This window comes from Aptenodytes forsteri, unplaced genomic scaffold (genome assembly GCF_000699145.1).
Source record: "Aptenodytes forsteri isolate BGI_AS27 unplaced genomic scaffold, ASM69914v1 Scaffold23, whole genome shotgun sequence".
Classification (NCBI taxonomy): domain Eukaryota; kingdom Metazoa; phylum Chordata; class Aves; order Sphenisciformes; family Spheniscidae; genus Aptenodytes; species Aptenodytes forsteri.
The window spans coordinates 6204719-6222639 of NW_008796043.1; the positions used below are offsets into that span (position 1 = coordinate 6204719).

At 39.6% G+C, this 17921-nt stretch overlaps 2 protein-coding genes across 3 annotated transcripts in view; one reads left to right on the forward strand and one right to left on the reverse strand.

The window, feature by feature from the left end:
• The window catches only part of NPC1 (NPC intracellular cholesterol transporter 1), a 36243-nt gene extending 25027 nt beyond the window's left edge, over positions 1–11216 (forward strand). The window contains exons 12-25 of the mRNA XM_009285675.2: positions 589–778; positions 1197–1379; positions 2139–2253; positions 3081–3208; positions 3298–3438; positions 4021–4110; positions 4221–4411; positions 5203–5318; positions 5896–6025; positions 6419–6619; positions 7490–7721; positions 8833–8946; positions 9746–9908; positions 10592–11216. Of these exons, the coding sequence (XP_009283950.1) occupies positions 589–778; positions 1197–1379; positions 2139–2253; positions 3081–3208; positions 3298–3438; positions 4021–4110; positions 4221–4411; positions 5203–5318; positions 5896–6025; positions 6419–6619; positions 7490–7721; positions 8833–8946; positions 9746–9908; positions 10592–10674 (2077 nt within the window). The 3' untranslated portion in view covers positions 10675–11216. The remainder of the gene's footprint in view (positions 1–588; positions 779–1196; positions 1380–2138; positions 2254–3080; positions 3209–3297; positions 3439–4020; positions 4111–4220; positions 4412–5202; positions 5319–5895; positions 6026–6418; positions 6620–7489; positions 7722–8832; positions 8947–9745; positions 9909–10591) is intronic.
• Positions 11117–17921, reverse strand: part of CUNH18orf8 (chromosome unknown C18orf8 homolog) — a 14469-nt gene continuing 7664 nt past the window's right edge. The window contains exons 9-19 of one of the 2 annotated variants that reach the window (XM_019473754.1): positions 16483–16594; positions 15348–15392; positions 14863–14916; positions 14418–14546; positions 13961–14067; positions 13117–13236; positions 12857–12934; positions 12592–12696; positions 12438–12506; positions 12069–12294; positions 11117–11309 (exon numbers count right to left, since the gene is read on the reverse strand). In XM_019473754.1, the coding sequence (XP_019329299.1) occupies positions 11230–11309; positions 12069–12294; positions 12438–12506; positions 12592–12696; positions 12857–12934; positions 13117–13236; positions 13961–14067; positions 14418–14546; positions 14863–14916; positions 15348–15392; positions 16483–16594 (1125 nt within the window). In that variant the 3' untranslated portion in view covers positions 11117–11229. The remainder of the gene's footprint in view (positions 11310–12068; positions 12295–12437; positions 12507–12591; positions 12697–12856; positions 12935–13116; positions 13237–13960; positions 14068–14417; positions 14547–14862; positions 14917–15347; positions 15393–16482; positions 16595–17921) is intronic. The other variant, XM_019473755.1, reaches the window with a different exon arrangement.

The following is a 17921-nucleotide window of genomic DNA, read 5'->3' on the forward strand; positions in this document are numbered from 1 at the left end:
TTTTACAAAAGTCTTCCAGATGAGGATCTAAAGCTTTCATCCCCTTCACCATCTTGAAGAGCTGATGTTGGCTTACGCAGGCCAACTGCTCTGGCTAACAGTTTGGATAAAAGCTACTGTACTAGAAAGTCTGAGACTAAGTAGAAGTACAACTAGTGTCTACCTGTGTCACAAGCACCTCTCTCCAGTTAGGGGAACTGAAATAATGGCTAATAAATTGTTCAAGTACTGTAAGCAAGCTGCAGTCATATTTCATGTGTGTACTTTTAGGTCTAGCTTTGAGGAAAACTGCACTTGCACTTTGACATAGTTTATGCTTATGCAAGATATGTGGTTGTCCTCAACTCTGGAGAGAACGTGGAAGGTATTTCAGCATAGTGTATTTCTAGTGCTTGGAGTAGAGTTCTAGGGATGTGTAGTCAGCACCCCTCTTTTAAAAATGAATGCCCCTCAAAGTACTGTCTCTGGCCACAGTGCACTTTTGTACCTCACAGATGATTTAAATTTGCCTTCAGCTGACTTCCAAGTGTTTCTAATACAAGATGTTTTATCCTTTAAAGTGTGACTGACTCTTTTTTTTCCTTTTAGGTTTATTAACTTTTTGAAGAACTATGATAATCCAAACTTAACTATATCATTTTCTGCGGAACGGAGCATTGAAGATGAAATCAATCGTGAAAGCAAGAGTGATATTGGCACTGTGTTGATAAGCTATACTGTAATGTTTGTGTACATCTCCATAGCTTTGGGACATATCCAGAGCTGTAGAAGACTGCTGGTATGTGTATAGTTCTCATTGCTGTAAACACTGAAGCTACAGCTTGCTTACTAGTTTTTCTTAACTTTAAGTGACTGAAATATTTTTGCAGACGGCTCATATTCAGTCTTGTCTTAAAGTGTTGAGTCCTCCCTGGGCAGGAGCTAGGGGGAGCTTGTCCTTGTCATACTTGACAATTCATGTACTTTATAGCCTCAACTAAGTCTATTTTCACTTGAGATGTGCAGTTAACTTAAGCTTTTAAGGCTTGTAGCTTCAAGGTTTGTTGTTGGTTTTTTTTTAAATATCTGGATCTTCAAAAGATGCAGAAAAGCAAGCTTTTTACTAACTACACTAAATGTAAGAATATGGATTTTACCTTTGCTATAATCTGTTCTGTGTGATGATGGTTGGCTGACAGTCATTACAACTCTTCTAGGTGGATTCAAAGATCTCCCTGGGCATTGCAGGCATCCTGATTGTACTGAGCTCGGTGGCATGTTCTGTAGGCATTTTCAGCTACTTTGGAATCCCACTGACACTGATTGTGATAGAAGTAATTCCCTTCTTGGTGCTGGCTATTGGGGTGGACAACATTTTCATTATAGTCCAGACACTTCAGGTGTGTATTCTTTCATACAGACTCTTCTAAATGTGCCTGTTATCTTTTGAAGGCAGTTAACTTGGAGCAGAAAGTCTTCTGCATTCTAGTGCTCAGCCCAGTCTGAGCAGCTCTGGACTCTCACAGGATATCTAGTGGTCTTGAAGAGAGCCAAGATTATATGTACATTCCCCCCCCCAAAAAAAAAAATTACATAATCTGCTTTTTCTTGCTGCTGGTTGATATCAAGCTCATTTAACATAGTTTCTGGTCCACATACTAATGATGTACAAATGAATAATATTTTTAACATCCTTCTCTGGTAGTTGTAGAACTTGCCTACTATTTTGATCACTTGTATTTTTAGTGTATTGTGAGCAGTAATCATGGACTAAACTATGTGCTTCAGACCAGGGACTTCTGACACTAGTCTTAGTGGGTAATCGGCTTTCTAATTTGACAGGCTCAATAACTCACTGAAACTGGCACCGCCTCTGGCACCCCCCCCGCCTCTGGCAAGTGTGTGTTTTTGACTGAAGTACTGAACTTACTATTGTATTTTAAGTTAAGTTTGAAGCAAGGCACCAGGGGATGTTCATGCTGCTTTTGTATTAGGGAATTTCTGCTTTTTTTTTAATCTAACTCATGTTAAAGCAGTGAAAATTATAAGATAGGTTTGGATGTGTGAAAGTTGTTGGGTTGTTTTTTTTTTTAAGCCATATGAAAGCACTTTCTAAAGTGCATGATTCCTAATTATAACAAGTAATTGCCTTGTGACAGAGAGATGAGCGCCTTCAGGGTGAAACTCTGGATAAACAGATTGGCAGAGTCTTGGGAGATGTGGCACCAAGTATGTTTCTCTCATCTTTTTCGGAGACTGTGGCATTCTTTCTTGGTAAGACTTTTTTAATATTTGAAGATAAGGGCCTTATCATACCTGCATGATGCAAGAATAGATGCAAAACTAAAATATAAAAACAAAGCAAGAATTTGTAAAGGAAGTTTAGCTTAGTTGTTCATTGCTATAATCAAGTTTAACTTGACCTCTGCTGAGGATAGGCATTGTAGAACTTCAAGAGACTGGTACAGTTAAAAAGATGTAATTCTGAATCTGTCAAGCCCTTTGGCTTGAAACGCCGGAGCTTTTTACTGATTTGTAGTGACTGACAAGTCTAAATTTGACCTTAGCAATATATCAAATATCAGGGTGTACTAGCTCCTACATTGCATTCAGTCATCTTGCCACTGCTTGGAAAAATGCCCCTATGACAGATTATGTTTAAGGTTCACTCTTACGGTATGTGTTAGAGGCGTATCTTACGTTGTTACCCTTCAAGTATAAATTGGCCTCCTTTCATAATTAACTTGTTTACTTGGAGTGTGGTTTGCCGTTGGTTCAACTTGCATTGAGTGGCTTAATATTGAAGCAAGATACTGCTTGACAGCACTCCTTAGCTACCCTCTTATGCAGCCTGCACAAGACTAGTAACTTTGGAATTGAGAAATGTCTTAAAGCTAGTTACTACTTTGCACAGCCTGAATGCTGTCAAACAGGTCAAAGACAGCAATTGTAGCCAGGCTCATATCAGCTGTTTTCTTTACTCTGAAGAGAAAGGCTCTTTGTCCTGCTAACACTTAAATTGGATATCTGTCTAGAAAATGCTCGTGCATTTCTAAGAGAAGGGAACCTGCTTGTTTAACAAACTGGGTCACTTCCTTCAGGGACACTGTCTACGATGCCAGCGGTTCGCACGTTCTCCCTTTTTGCTGGAATGGCTGTGCTCATAGACTTTATTCTTCAAGTCACTTGCTTTGTAAGTCTCCTGGGCTTGGATATTAAGCGTCAAGAGGTGAGTATAAATGCACCTGTAACTGCAGTGTAATACAGATGGCATCTTCTGCAGAACTGTACTAAATCTGGCATTTAATCAATTTTCAGAGGAACAGACTGGATATTCTGTGTTGCATCAAAAGCAATGAAGAAATGAGCAGAGTCCAACGTTCTGAGAGCATCTTATTTCTGTTCTTCAAAAACCTGTATTCTCCATATCTGCTTAAGGATTGGATGAGACCAATAGTAGTATGTATACTCTGTTTACAGTAAGCATTCATCTAAACTTGAGCAAAAGTGTAGTGAGCCTGAAGGTCTCATACTGAAGAAAAATCTTCAACACAATGAAACAAACAAAGCTTCTAGGATTTTTGCTTTCAGCATTAGTATTGGAATAAGTTTTTGTAATTGCGAGAGTATTTCTAGTAAATAAGGGGCTTGACCTTGGATTGTCCAAGGCCCAGATTTAAGAGTTGCATTACTGACAATCAAATCACTTTAGGCATATGTCAAAAATCAGCACATATTGGCTCCTACACTACATTAATCTAGAGTGGTGTTGCTGAATCTGTGATTCAGTTTGAGGTTACTGTGCTTATTTACAGAAGGTGTTTGGCATGTCTTTCACTGCTGCCTTCTAAGTATAAATTTTCCCTTATGGCTCCAAAGGGAACTCTCGAGTAGCTAGGTTTTACTGCCACTGTTGTACTAAGCCTGGGTAGCATACTTAAACTAGAGCCCCTTTGCATGGTTGCTATTAACTTAGTAAATTACTTCTATGGCTTGTTGTTTCTGTACAGTTCTCACTTCCATGAACTTGCTTTTTTGCAGATAGCAGTGTTTGTGGGTGTTCTGTCATTCAGTACAGCAGTTATGCACAATGTAGAGATTGGACTGGATCAGTCTCTCTCAATGCCAGATGTAAGTCTTAAGACCATGTCGCTCTTCAGCAATTTGTGGCTGAATTGAAACTTTGATACCTTGTGCTACCTCAACATTATGTAATAGTAAGTCAAAACTTTCCCTTTAAGGACTCCTATGTAATGGATTACTTCAACCAGCTCAGCAAGTACCTGCATGCAGGTCCTCCTGTCTACTTCGTCTTAGAAGAAGGGCACAACTACACCTCTTTGGAAGGGCAGAACATGGTGTGTGGTGGAATGGGATGTAATAATGATTCACTTGTCCAGCAAGTCTTCAATGCTGCGGAAATTGGTAGCTAGTAAGTCTTTCATGCTTTTCTCTGCATAGTCACATGGAAGAGATGTAGCTGACCAGTGTGTCCTTTTAACTTAGTTCAGGCTCAGCTGTTGATTGTACAACTGACACTCTATTGTACTTGCTTTATACTGTGATTTTGGGGAGGGGGGGAGGTAAGAAGCTGTGGCAATCTCCTAAAATGAGGATAAAACATCTCTGGACTTGTGGGATACATTGATGTACTCGGGTTTGGAAAAGGGGCTTGATCCTTCAAGGAATCTGGGAATGGTAGGAAGAAAAAAATCAAGAAACCCTCTCAGTATGGTTAAGCTCTCCTAGAAAATGACTTGCATGCTCAGCTTCTAAACTTGGTGGATAAACTAGCCTATCAAGGCTAAGCAGGAATTGTATCTGGAGTTCAGTAGCTGACAACTGAAGAAAGTCTCTTCCTGATTCCTTCCGCTGTAGTTCAATGGTTTTACTTCAGCCTAACTGAAGGAGGAGCCTCGCTTGAAAACAGAGGCAACAATATCTGGAATAGGATGGGGCACAGAGTGGACAGAGGAATGGAAAGCTGAGCTTGGCAGTGGAACTTGAATACAGGGAAGAAGCTCCTGCTGTTTGCTAGCTGCAGTGTTATGAGCAAGACTGGCTCTTGGATGGGTTACTGGAGCAGGGGACTACATGGATAGCTAAGTAGCTTGGACTAGAATGAGTTGACATGGTGTAAGTCGGCAGTGGAGAGATCAAGGGGTGTGTTCTGGAATGAAACATAAAATTACTGATGATGGATATGTTACGTTATTTTATTAGCACGAGGATAGGCTATGCCCCATCATCCTGGATTGATGACTACTTTGACTGGGTGAAGCCACAGTCATCCTGTTGCAGAGTCTACAATACCACTGGACAGTTTTGCAATGCTTCAGGTATTAGCATCCATCTTGTTGCTAGAGGATTAGCTTGGTTTATAAGTTTCACAGTGAAAACATTTTATCATGGTATGAGTCAGGTGTGAATAGCTTTTCTTACTGTGAGCAGGCACCTCTTGAGTTGCCCTCTGATTTGTTTGAACTGCTCTTTGAGTGAACTTAAACATTCTACTGGAATGCTGCAGGTTGAGGACAGCCTACCTAGACAGCCAATGTAATGATTATTCAGAAAACAACTTGTTATAAAAATTTTGATCCTTCTGCTGGTTTCATTAGAGCACACAAACTTAGCGCTCTGTTTTTGTTCAGATCCTTCAGTTTGGTATAATTCTCATCAGGTCTAATGTAGATAGTGCACAAATAACTGAGTTCTCTGGTAGCCCTCGCCTTAGTAGTAATAAGTAAAAATAAAGGCCTACAAATTTTATACAGAATTTCAGGACTGATCAGTTATTTCATCAGTGAAAATGCTTTTTGTGGAATTGTACCCTGTAGTATTGCAAGTCAGAAGTTACTAGTGTTATGACAAAGAATACTTGATCCTGTAGCTGACCTTCTTCCTCTGTTTCTTCAGTCACCGATCCATCCTGCATTCGTTGTCGACCACTGACTCAAGAAGGGAAGCAGAGACCACAGGGCAAAGACTTCATGACGTTTTTGCCAATGTTTCTATTGGACAACCCTAATCCTAAATGTGGCAAAGGGTAAGAGCCATATTCTGTATTTCTTGCTTAGACCACTATGTCAAAGATACTTGCTCTGGAAGTGTGACTTTATGTCTGCAAAGTTGGATATCCAATGTCCTTCTAAAAGGCATACAAACACTGACATCTCACCTGTTCTATATTTTCTGAGACAAAACTGGGAAAACAAATGTGTCATCAACTAAATGGAACAAAGAGAAATCTGTACAAAGAGAAACAACTTCTATAGTCAGTCTATTCTAGTATATCCTGTGCAATCTTGAAATGTATTGTGCTCTGAAGCTTTTATCAGATTTGGAAACTGTCAGAAACAAGATTATAAGTTACAAAAGCTAATAAATTTGAATGGTGCTCACTGACATTGACATCTAAAATGTTACTATGTTTATATAGAGGACATGCTGCATATAACTCTGCTGTCAACTTTATAAACAACAAATCTGATGTCGGAGCTACTTATTTTATGACTTACCATACTGTACTGAAAACATCATCTGATTTTATTGATGCTATGAAGAAAGCTCGGGTTATAGCAGATAACATTACTGAAACCATGGGCATCAAAGAGAAGAACTACCGGGTGTTTCCTTACAGGTATGCTTAGATCTTTCTTGCCTTAGTGACAAATATTCAGCTTGAGGAACTGAGAAGAGGTACTGGTTAACAACATCTTAGAGACTTGAGTCTTGAGTTTTGTCTAACAGGAGGTAATATAGAGACTATGGAATGTCTAGTAAAATCACAAAAATACAACTTGCATCCATAGCACTAACTTCTCTTTACTGTGGTTGATAACTAACTTAAATCAAGAAACCTGTCCTTCACCACAAATGTAGCTCTGGCTTCAGCTTGGGCACTTCCTAGCTTTCATAGTAGGGTTTTATAGTTCTAACTTAAGTAGTGACCTGAGTCATTGCAAGCTGTGATGTGAATGTATGGACTTCAAACTTAAATAATTTAAACTTAAAGCAAAGGCAGCAGTGATGTCGAGTACTGCTTGTCTAATGCTTGCATGATTAACATACTAAAGACTCTGTATAAGAGTACCACAATGAAATTGAGTTGGAATTGATATCTGTACAGCTGAAATACAAATCTCTTTGCTTCAAAGAATCCTATCCATCCTTATGGTGTCACTGCATAATGCATTGGTTCAGACCCTCTGCAGTAGTTCCTGCAGATACCACAATCAGTCTGAGGAACTACCTTCTGGCAACTACTGTAGCTGCTTATACTGAAGTGTGGGAATTACCCTGACTTCCAGATACAACCTTTTATTTGAGTGTTAGCGAAAAGTTGTCATGTAACAGCCAGTGTTCTGTAGGAGTCATTCCACTGAGGCTAGGAAGCCAGTTCCCGCTGGTGACTTCTATAAGGAGGGAACTGCTTTATCCTTAGCAAGAAGCTAATCTAATATTAGCATATAACAAGAAAGACGGTTAACTACGTCTGTTATTTCCACAGTGTGTTTTATGTCTTCTATGAACAATACTTGACAATTGTGCATGATGCCATCTTTAACCTCTGCATCTCCTTGGGATCAATATTTTTGGTGACAACTCTGCTGCTTGGTTTTGAAGTATGGGCTGCTGTCGTAGTTTCAATAACTATTGCTATGATAATCATCAACATGTTTGGAGTGATGTGGCTCTGGGGCATCAGTTTGAATGCAGTTTCATTAGTAAATCTTGTCATGGTAAGTTAACAAGACATCCCTCTGCTTCTGTTTCCAAGTCTTGAACAGTTCTGTGTGTCTTATGTATATATTCGTGATGCCGAGTAGTATTTTCTACTGAACTTTGACAGGCATTTGAACAGTAGTGGAACTATCTTAATACACCTAGATGGTGTGTAGAAAACAGGTTTATTCTGACAACTAGTCCTAGTACTGGTAAGATACAGCAATTGAACTGTAAGCTATACTGCATCTGGTGGTGGTCTCTTCTGTTCTGCAGCAACAGTTGTATTGCTACTATGTAGGCTAGGTGCTATTGCACATCAACAGAGGTTGTTCATGCCTGAAGTAAGGATACATAGGTTAGTGTTAAGGCTTCTGTTGTATTTATGTTCTACAGAGTAGATCTGTGACGTGATAGCACAGGTATTGTTCCTGAATAAATGGATGAAACCACTTGGGCCTTGATGAAACACTCCAGAACTTAGTAACTAATTGCTGAGTGCTGGAGCTCTGGCTTACCTTGCTCTCTAGAGATTTATTGCAGATCTGAGAAAGTTATGAGAGTAAACTGTTGCCTGATGTTACAACTAGATGTATGTTCATGCAAGTCTACCTGCTAGATAAGCCTAAGATTTGCCAGCTGTTCAATCAATGTTGTCAATGACTACTTAAACAGCTTGTTTTTAAGATTAAAGTGTTAAACTCACCTGAATTTTTATGGTATCAAATTGGCATGTATACTCAGTGTTACTCTAAAGCAATGTTACTGCAGCTAATATCTGTAAACCGACTTTAGTGTTCGGTGTTCACTGCATGCACCGTATTGAAGCCAGCTTTCTTAAACATCAAGAAACTTTTGTCCTCCAGAACAATCTCATGTTCTGATTCCTGTTTAATCAGATGAATTGTCCATTAGTAATGACTGGTGGTAAAATGCCATACAGTACCTGTAACAGCCTCTAGTAACCAAGTAATGCTGAGCTTGTAACTTCCAATGACATTTTAACCCTGGGAACTGAACACAGCTGCTAGAACCTCTCTTAGCCTGTCTAGAGTTCAGAGTAGAGACCTTGCCATCAAAGCGTTCATCTAAATGGTGTTTTCATGTATGTTTCTTTTCACTCTCTAGAGTTGTGGTATTGCTGTGGAATTCTGTAGTCACGTGACAAGAGCGTTCACTGTTAGTACTAAGGGCAGTAGAGTAGAGCGTGCAGAAGAAGCTCTGTCTCACATGGGCAGTTCAGTAAGTATCTACTGTATGGGGGGGAAAATGAGTAGCCAAGTTACAACTTTACAGACTATGCCAATATCCTTAAGCTGTAAGGATGGCCTTGCCTGTTCTTTTTGGAATGCTTGATTAAAACTCTTAGAGGTCAACATAGGCTTCTACTAATAATAGGGGTGATCAAGACTCAATTTTTAGTCCGATGTTAATATTAATAGTAGAGAACAGAGCTAAAAGCCTTAGCTGAACTAGTAGTTTGGATTAAACTTGAATTGTCCCATTAAAGTTTGAGTGCTTCTCTGTTCCAAATACTCAGAGGTGACTAGGAAAGGTTGTTCTGAATATGGGATGCAATTGAAGCTTTGGGAATGCAAGCAGAGCTCAGTATTTAGGCAGTACTGTCATGTCACCTAGACTAAGATAAGCAACCTGGATGGGGTTGGAATAGACTGTTCTAGTGATATGTGTACTGGACCTGGGTAAGGAACTTCACTGGAATGTGAGTTACTTCAGTAATGGCTTTCATCTGTATCTGCCTGAAGTAAAAAATTAAAGTAAAACTAGATGGCTGTACAGATTGGAGTGGATTTTTAATCATACTGAGCCTGGCCTGTGGTGTCAGGTTCTAGTGGAACCAAGAAGTCGAACTCTTCTCCCGAGTAGGTCTTGGATTTGGTTCTAAGGACTAACAGGTAAGGAGGTTTACTGCCTGTAGGAGCCTCAAATTACGTAAGAATTTTAGCAAATGTTAAATACTGAAAGCAAATGGATTACATAAAGCCCTACTTAACACTTGAACACTTTTTTTTATTGACAGGTTTTCAGTGGTATCACACTGACCAAATTTGGAGGAATTGTAGTACTGGCTTTTTCCAAATCTCAAATCTTCAAGATATTCTACTTCAGGATGTATCTAGCTATGGTTCTGCTGGGAGCAACACATGGACTAATATTTCTTCCAGTTCTGCTTAGTTACATAGGTGAGATGTGACAGTCTGCTCTAAAATGCACTTCAAACAAAAACAGCTAGCTACCTGTGGACACTTTCTCTCCATTGAGTAGGAAGGATTGCAAGGATAAAAAGCAGTACTTGAATGTGCCTCTCTGTCATTCGAGTAGCTGGTCTGTTGGAAAGCAAGGGTTGACTGGTGACAGTGCAAGCTCACTGTTACAGGCATGCTGAACTGAAGCAACCACAGCCTGCCCCGTGTGGCTGCACTGTGCTGTTCTTCGTGGAGGGCTGCCTAGGCCCGTGTGGCCCAACAGACAACAGCATGATTAATGTCTCTAAACCTGGGGATAGGGTGGTGGGAGGAAGCAACAAACCTGCTGTGGGAGAGTGTTCCTGCATTTGCAGAAGTGATCTTGCTTTGCAGTAAGGACGGTCCAAACACTGTCCTCTTGAATTTGGAAATTCATGCCTATGGTATAGTTCTTAAAAGCAGACTTCAACTGAGCCTTACTTAAGGGGGTTTAGGCTGATGGGGATTCACCTGCTGCCCTGGCTGCTGCTGATAGCTATTAACAGCTGAGCAGAAGCATGTTTCTGAAGTCTCATCAATGTTAAGCTGGGCCTAGACAACTAAGATCATGCATGCTTCTTGATGACTGACTGATCTGCTGTAGTGTTGAGACTTTGTAATAACTCTTCTCTCTCACTCAGGCCCATCAGTAAATAAAGCTAAAACTCGCGCTACACAAGAGCGGACCAGAGGTACGGAACGGGAGAGACTCCTCTACTTCTAGTTTTTAACAGTGTTCAGTGGACTCCATGAACTGTGGCTTAGGCCCAACTCTTAAGAACGAAGCGCAGCAATGTTCTATGACTATCACACTGTAACCACCACTGACTTGACTCCTGCACAGATTCAACTAGAAGAGATCAGCTGCACCTTTGAACATAGCTTTAAACTCAGGAAATGCTACGTGTGGCTCATGTAACAGTATTACTAAAACTAGATGTGTTAACAAGATTACTAAAACACTTCTGTTTTCAAGAGGTTGCATCCTTTTCTTCTAGAAACCTAAATCAGCTGTATTGTGAGTTGAATAGCTTTCTTCATGAAATTGAGGTGACATGTGTATGAGAATGGACTGCTAAACCACTGACACTAATTTTAAATGCAGGTCAATGCAATTTTTGTCTCTATTTTTAGGGGGAAGCCATCACAAGTTGTAATATTTTTAGTACTATTTGCCAAAATGTCTTGTATATACTTTATTATAAAATAGCAATTTTGTAGTTCAAAAATCTACTTAAATGCAATAAATTAAGTTTATACATTTCAGTGGAAGAGTCTTTCAGAATGTTGTGGGCTTCATGAGAGCTTGTTCTCCAAAAACTTGTTTGAAGAAGGTGACGTGTTCTGCACAGTGCTCACCTAAGGGGAAGCAAAATATAAGTTAACGTTGACTTTAAAACTCAGAAACTGAGAAGCAAGATTGTGTAGCTTCACTTATCTCAATTTATAAGTACTAATTCTTATCTTTAATGCCTTTGAGTAAAGGAGTTTAACAATTTTAAAGCGGTAGAATACTGGGGTATCTCCAGTCCTGTGACAAGTATTCTTGTGGTGAAGCAGATGTCTGATCTAGTTCCTGTATCTAACCACCAGATTCATATCCATGGGAGTTCTTTACTGCCAAGATACAAGATCCTGGAGTGGGATTCTGTGCCTATAGACTACCTGGTGATTAAGAACATGTTGCCAGTGCAGGCAGTTTAGCTTGGTTTTTAAAGTGAGAGGAACTGTAGTATAAAACAGGCCTTGAATTTTTGTAATCTGTGGAAACAGACAACTGAACTCAAAGGTTTCTTGACCCAGTTCCTGGCTTCAGGAGAAAGCACTAATGGGAGATAATGGCTTTGCTAAACTAAGCAGTGCAAGCAACTGCAAGCCAAACAGGTTAGCTTAATCTGCAAGTTCCAGTTTGGCTCAGTTTCTTTACTCCTCGGTGCAGCATACAAAGGGGTAAGACAAGTTAACTTTGGAACTATGCTTAAAAGTAAGTCTAAAATACAGGCTAAAATGCACCAAGAGTTTTATCTTATAATAGAGACTCAGCTGGAGTGGAAGTGCAACAAGTCTTTAGTTCTGTTTGCACAACTGAGTATCTTGGTCTAACTGCTTATTGCTTACCTGGTGTGAAACTAGGGTTTCCTCGCAACCGCTGATTTCTTTGTTCAAAGAATCTGAATATAGTATAGAAAAGCATGTCATCTTCTGCTTGTTTTGCTGCATCAAGGAATTTGCGGGCTGAAATGCTGTCGTGTCCTCCAATACCCCTGATGAATCTCAAGGCAGCCAAAACTTGGTGTTTGGACAACAGAACTTCCACTATTTCATCATTTGCTGTGGAAAGTCTCTGTGAAGTCAATCACAGCTGTAAGACTATGCTTCTAACAAATGCTTGAGATGCTAGCTAGTCACTTCAAGCTTGGTCAGGTAAGCTGTTTGACAAGTCTAACCCATACGTGACATGGAGTTACTATAGTCTGAAATGCTTACTTTTAACATGTCCAGAGAGAGCTGATGTGCGGGAGGGTAAATGCTTTCCAGGGACAGTAATAGACAAGCCTAGGGCAAAAGTAGAAATAACCTTAGAATTCTGAGGACTTCCCACCTCCACTGCTAGCTTATTGAAGCAACTTGTCTTACATACCAAAGGCTTGGAGTCACTGAGCACATGGTACTGCAGAAACTGATGGAGCATGTAGAACAAGTTGTGTTGAACAAGGGTTTTGATGACCAGCTCGTACAAGTAGTGCTGTGAATGCAGGAATAAGACCATCAAAGGTATGTCTCAATACCAGGTTTTACAATCTAGAAGGTAGTATTGTATAGGACCTAGACACATGACCAAGACTGGTCTGAAACTATGTAATTTCATGGAGTGAGGTGATATACTTGGCATGTAAATACTTTACCTGAACTGCAATCTGGAACTGGTTAAGAGACCGAATGTATTCCATCAAGACTGCTATAGTGAACTTATGAGGTGCTTCCTGGACAAGAAAAAAATGTTAGGTGGAACTTGTATGCTTCCCCTGTTAATGACAACCCTGTAAGAATGGACATCAAAATACCCTGATCCTGACAATAAAGCCTTCTACAGGCTATTTCAAGCAGTCAACTTAAGTTTGCTGCTCTGAGTCTGCTGCCAAACTAGCACTTAAAATTAACTTACCTTCTTCTCTGTAAATACAGATAAAACGTGTGTGTACATGTCAGACTGGTCAATAACTGCTTGAGTGCGGACCGGACGTTTCGGGAGTGGATTACTTCTACTCAGGCCTGCTTCTACCACCTACAAGAAGAAAGCTTTTTTAAAAGAAAACTGTAGTGTTGTAGTACAGTTTTAGTCAGTCCCATCTGTACAGAGACTGTCTTCCACTGGAAACATAACTAGAAACATGTTTTGTTACTGAGCAAACTCACATCTGTGGCCATGTTATACTGGATGCATTCTGTTCAGTATGGGCTTTCGTATTGAATTTAAAACTGCTCTTAAGCTGTAGAAATGTAGCTGTTATATGCCTCAAAGCCAGGAGATGAATCAAACTTACTATGTTGACACAGGCCCTCAGCTTTAGAAGGATTTTTAGTATGTGGCTGTACTATGTGAGTTAGTGCTTGAACTTTAGTATTTTAACAGAAGTAATTCCAAGATGCATCAGGGCTGCATATGTTGTGCAGTGGTATAGTGTACCATGAAATCAGTGGTTTGGAAGCTATTTTGGTAGTTACGGATTCCAAGTTGCTTTCTGAGCTTATACCCTCTTTCTGCTTTCAAGCACTGGGGTACGTTACTTGTCATGCTGCAGATGAGCTATGCGGCATCTGCCACAACAGAGTGCTAAGTGGGGGTCTTAGTGCACCTTGCACAGTAGATCAGCTACTGTGAGCCTGAGGCAGCCAGGACCTTGAGGTAGGCCTGAATTTCCTAAGTAGCATGCCTTCACCATGATGCAACCTGAAGTGCAAATAGCATCATCCTATCTTTGTAAGCTGCTGTAGCTAACATGGTTTACCATAGTATAGCTTTGCTCAGCTTCCAAGTACTTCTTATATTCATGATTCAGTTTGTCAAAAACAGTTGCAATCACAGACAGTGATCCCCTTTCTGGCTCACTGAGCACTGAAAAGATAAAAAGAAAAAAGAACTATGAGGAGAAATAACCAGGGGCTTTAATGTTGCCTTTTTAAAAAGGTGATCTCTACTCTAAACTTGATTCTAAACTTTAAAGAAACACTTTCAGTCATGTCAGATGTATTTTAACTAAAAGGGGGGGGCAGGGGGAGAGTTGAATTCTTTCATGCTGTTAAATAATTCCTTTAGAATGGTGACTGAGGGTAGTCTAGGCAAATGACATCTTACAGGACCAAGCTAGCTTCAGAGGTGATCTCAAACCTAAGAACAGCACAGCTAACTTGTGTGAGTATTTACAAATTGTACTTTCAAGAGACAAACAAAGCATGTGAACTTACTTTGAGAGCATACAGATAGGATAACCATTTTGCATTCTTTCCTTTGGAGAAGGAAATCCATTAGTCTTCCTTTATCTAGCAAGAGGTTAACTACAGGTTCAAGTTTCACTTGAAGACTCCAGAGGTAACCTTGATTTGAAGGAGTAAAACAAAAAGTGAATTTCCTTATATAGTATAGCCTAGACATCCAACTTTTCTGCCTTTAAATGAGAACACATCTAGATTATGATTTATTTGCCTTCCTAAGTCTATGTTTTAGAGCACCATTACCCCTGAAAAGCTGTAGGAAAGATATGGTCATCCTCAGTTAATTACTACCAAGAGTAGTCATCTTATTAGGTACATCTGCTTAGTCACTTTGTTTTAAGCTGCTTTGTGCACTGAAGGTATAAACTAGCCACCCTTTGACTCCACTGTACTCAGTGTCAAACAGCTCACCACTTACCTTCGCTTGCACTGATGATAATATCAGGTTGAAAGACAATCCAAGAAGAAGAATCTAAATGTTAATGTTCTAACATCCATATTAACAGTGATTCTAAACTGTTGCTACTAAATTCATGTTACTGTACTGAAGCAGATCCCATTAATATACTTTCATTTACTGTCACCTTTTCTTGTAAGGTCTTGAACCATATTCTTGGAATTATATCTTCAATTTCATGGTGTACCTATTCAGTAATTTCATACATGCATCTCAAATGACCAAGAAATGTGGTATTGTATTATACTAGATTTCCATATTTACAACTCTATGAAAGCATTACAGTCTCTTATGAAGCATATTATTTTGTCTTGAAGTAAATATGCATAATCGTCTAAAGCTGGACTTAATGGGTCAAGGTAACAAATCCTAGCTTCTTCCATGCTTGATACACAGAATTGAGGCTTCAGTAAGACTCTTGCACTTTTAAAGTATTTAAAGGATACAAAGTTTACATGGAACAGGAGACTGACTTGTCACAGAGGCTGGACCTGCAGAAAAATTAACATCAGGTGAAGAACAGTAGTACTCTGGCAACTCTCCTACACTAACAAAATACAAACTACAACCTTGCACTGAAAAGGCAAGTATGGATTGTAACATGTCTAGCAGTCCTGCAGCACGCAGGCAAAAAAGATACACCCATTTGTGTAGCCAGATCATCTACAAGGAAAAACTGACACTGTGAGAAGGCAAACAAGTTCTTTGAAACATGATTGTCTTGTTTTTCAGCCAAGCGAAATCATGCATGCAGAAGTATTTTATCTCTAGTACTATAATTCTAAATACACAGACTCCTTTTGCTGTATTTATATGTAATCACTTTAGTTTCTTAAAAAGCAAGACTGGTTTGTACTTTCTGCTCCTAACCTTTGTTTAATACAAACCTCTACCTGCAGATTTATCAGTTATACTTGCTATTAGTGACTTCAACATTCAGATGTTAAAGAGCTTTTCAGGTGCGATCATTCCTGTAGAAGCATCTTTCTCTTCTATAAAGAGAACCACACTGCTTTGCCATATGTTAGTGGAACTATGCTCAGACTTTTCTAGTTACTTCCAGCTTGAGGGTAATTATCTGCTATGCTTCTAGGACAGAAGAACAGAAAGATAATCCAAGAGGAAGAATCTAACTGTTGAAGTCCTAACATTGATCTTAGCATTGCTTCTAAACTTGATTCTAAGCTTGGGTTGTCTTTCAGCCTCTCTATGTGACTTAGGAAGTTAAATAGTCATGACTTAAGCCAGAAAAGCATGAAGTGCTTTTGAGTATACACACAAGCTTTTATAGCTGTGGCCAAAAAAACCCAAAACAAACCAGCTTTGAAGTGTAAAAGCAAAGTACTATAGGAAGTATGCACCTTAAACAACTCTTACTTTTCTGTAGTAGGCACAAGTTTGGAACGCAAATTCATGATCAATTCCTTCTTACCTGCTTTCCTCCCTCACCCTCTCCTAAATATGTATAATAGACATGTTAGGATGCTGGTTACTAAAAACTGAAGCACCCTTGTATGCCAGCTGTTACATTTAGATAATCTTGATAACAGTGTTAGGATATTTGTTATATAGTAGTTCTACCTGCTACAGGTATTTGATAGGGTTGTATTGATCGAGGCGGAAGTACAAATTGATGAATGGTGGTAGACCCATCAAATTCTCCTTTTAGTTTGATGTCAAATATAACTGAAGTCTGCAATTGAGAAGAGAAAATTAGTATTCACAAATGTGAGTTACCACCCATTTACATGTATTCAGGCTGTTTTTCACATTTCCATCTTGTGTTCTCCATTAGAATCACAGAATGGTTTGGGTTGGAAGGGATGTGCCGGGGGCAGGGACATCTTTCACTAGATCAGGCTGCTCAAAACCCCATCCAGCCTGACTTTTTGAACACATCTAGTGATGGGGCAATCCACAACTTCCCTGGGCAACCTGTTCCAGTGTCTCACCGCCCCTTCTGCAAAACATTTATTTCTTATATCCAGTCTAAATCTACCCTCCTTCAGTTTAAAACTGTTGCCCCTTACACAGGGGCAACAGGGCCTACAGGCCCTGGTAAAAAGTGTCTCTGTCTTACACACCCCCTTATAGGAGATTCATGTCAAATTCACTGCTTAGTTATGGATGCTAGAAACTGTGAGGAAAATTCTGCATCTTCCTATGATTCTCCTCATACTGCTACCATTCAGTCTTGTTCAGCTCAGGTCACTAATGCTTTTACCTAGTATGGACGACATTCTTAGCCTTCCACAGTAGAAAATAGCTTCACTTTCAGTGCTAATGAAACATGACTTCAATTATTGGTATCTACCCTATTCAGTCCGATTTTGTTTTCTGTGTTTATATAGTCATGTTTATAGCTTAACCAAAATGCTGGAGAATAAGTGCTCTGGGTTAAATGCTAATGTGTAGAATTAACACGAATTATAACTGAAACATCAACTAATCATGCTAATGAGATAGTGTGCCCCAGTTCTTGAAGCTGCCCAAGAGAAGAGAATACAAGAAGCCAAAGCCTTTCCACAAGTTAAGAGCAAGTACCACTTTAGCTTTACCACTGAGCAAGCCTTGCTACTGAGCCTACAGACAAGCGAGTTTTACCTATGCTACCATATGCATAAGATCATTTGTATTCATAGAAGTTTTTGCAGATCTGGGCCTTCAAACTAAAGGAGCATAAGTTTGTGTCATAGAAACATATAATTCAAATGTGTGCAATATGAGAAGTTCCCAGGATTAATAATTTAGTATCCAATTTAACTCTACCTCTTTGTATAATACCTGTCCTGGTCTTGGCTGGGATAGAGTTAATTTTCTTCCAAGTAGGTGGTACAGTGCTGTGCTTTGGATTTAGGATGAGAATAATGTTGATAGCAACAACTAAAACATTGGTGTGTTAAGTAGTGCTTACACTAGTCAAGGACTTTTCAGCTTCTCGTGCCCTGCCAGCGAGAAGCTGGGAGGGGGCACAGCCAGGACAGCTGACCCAAACTGACCAAAGGGGTATTCCATACCAT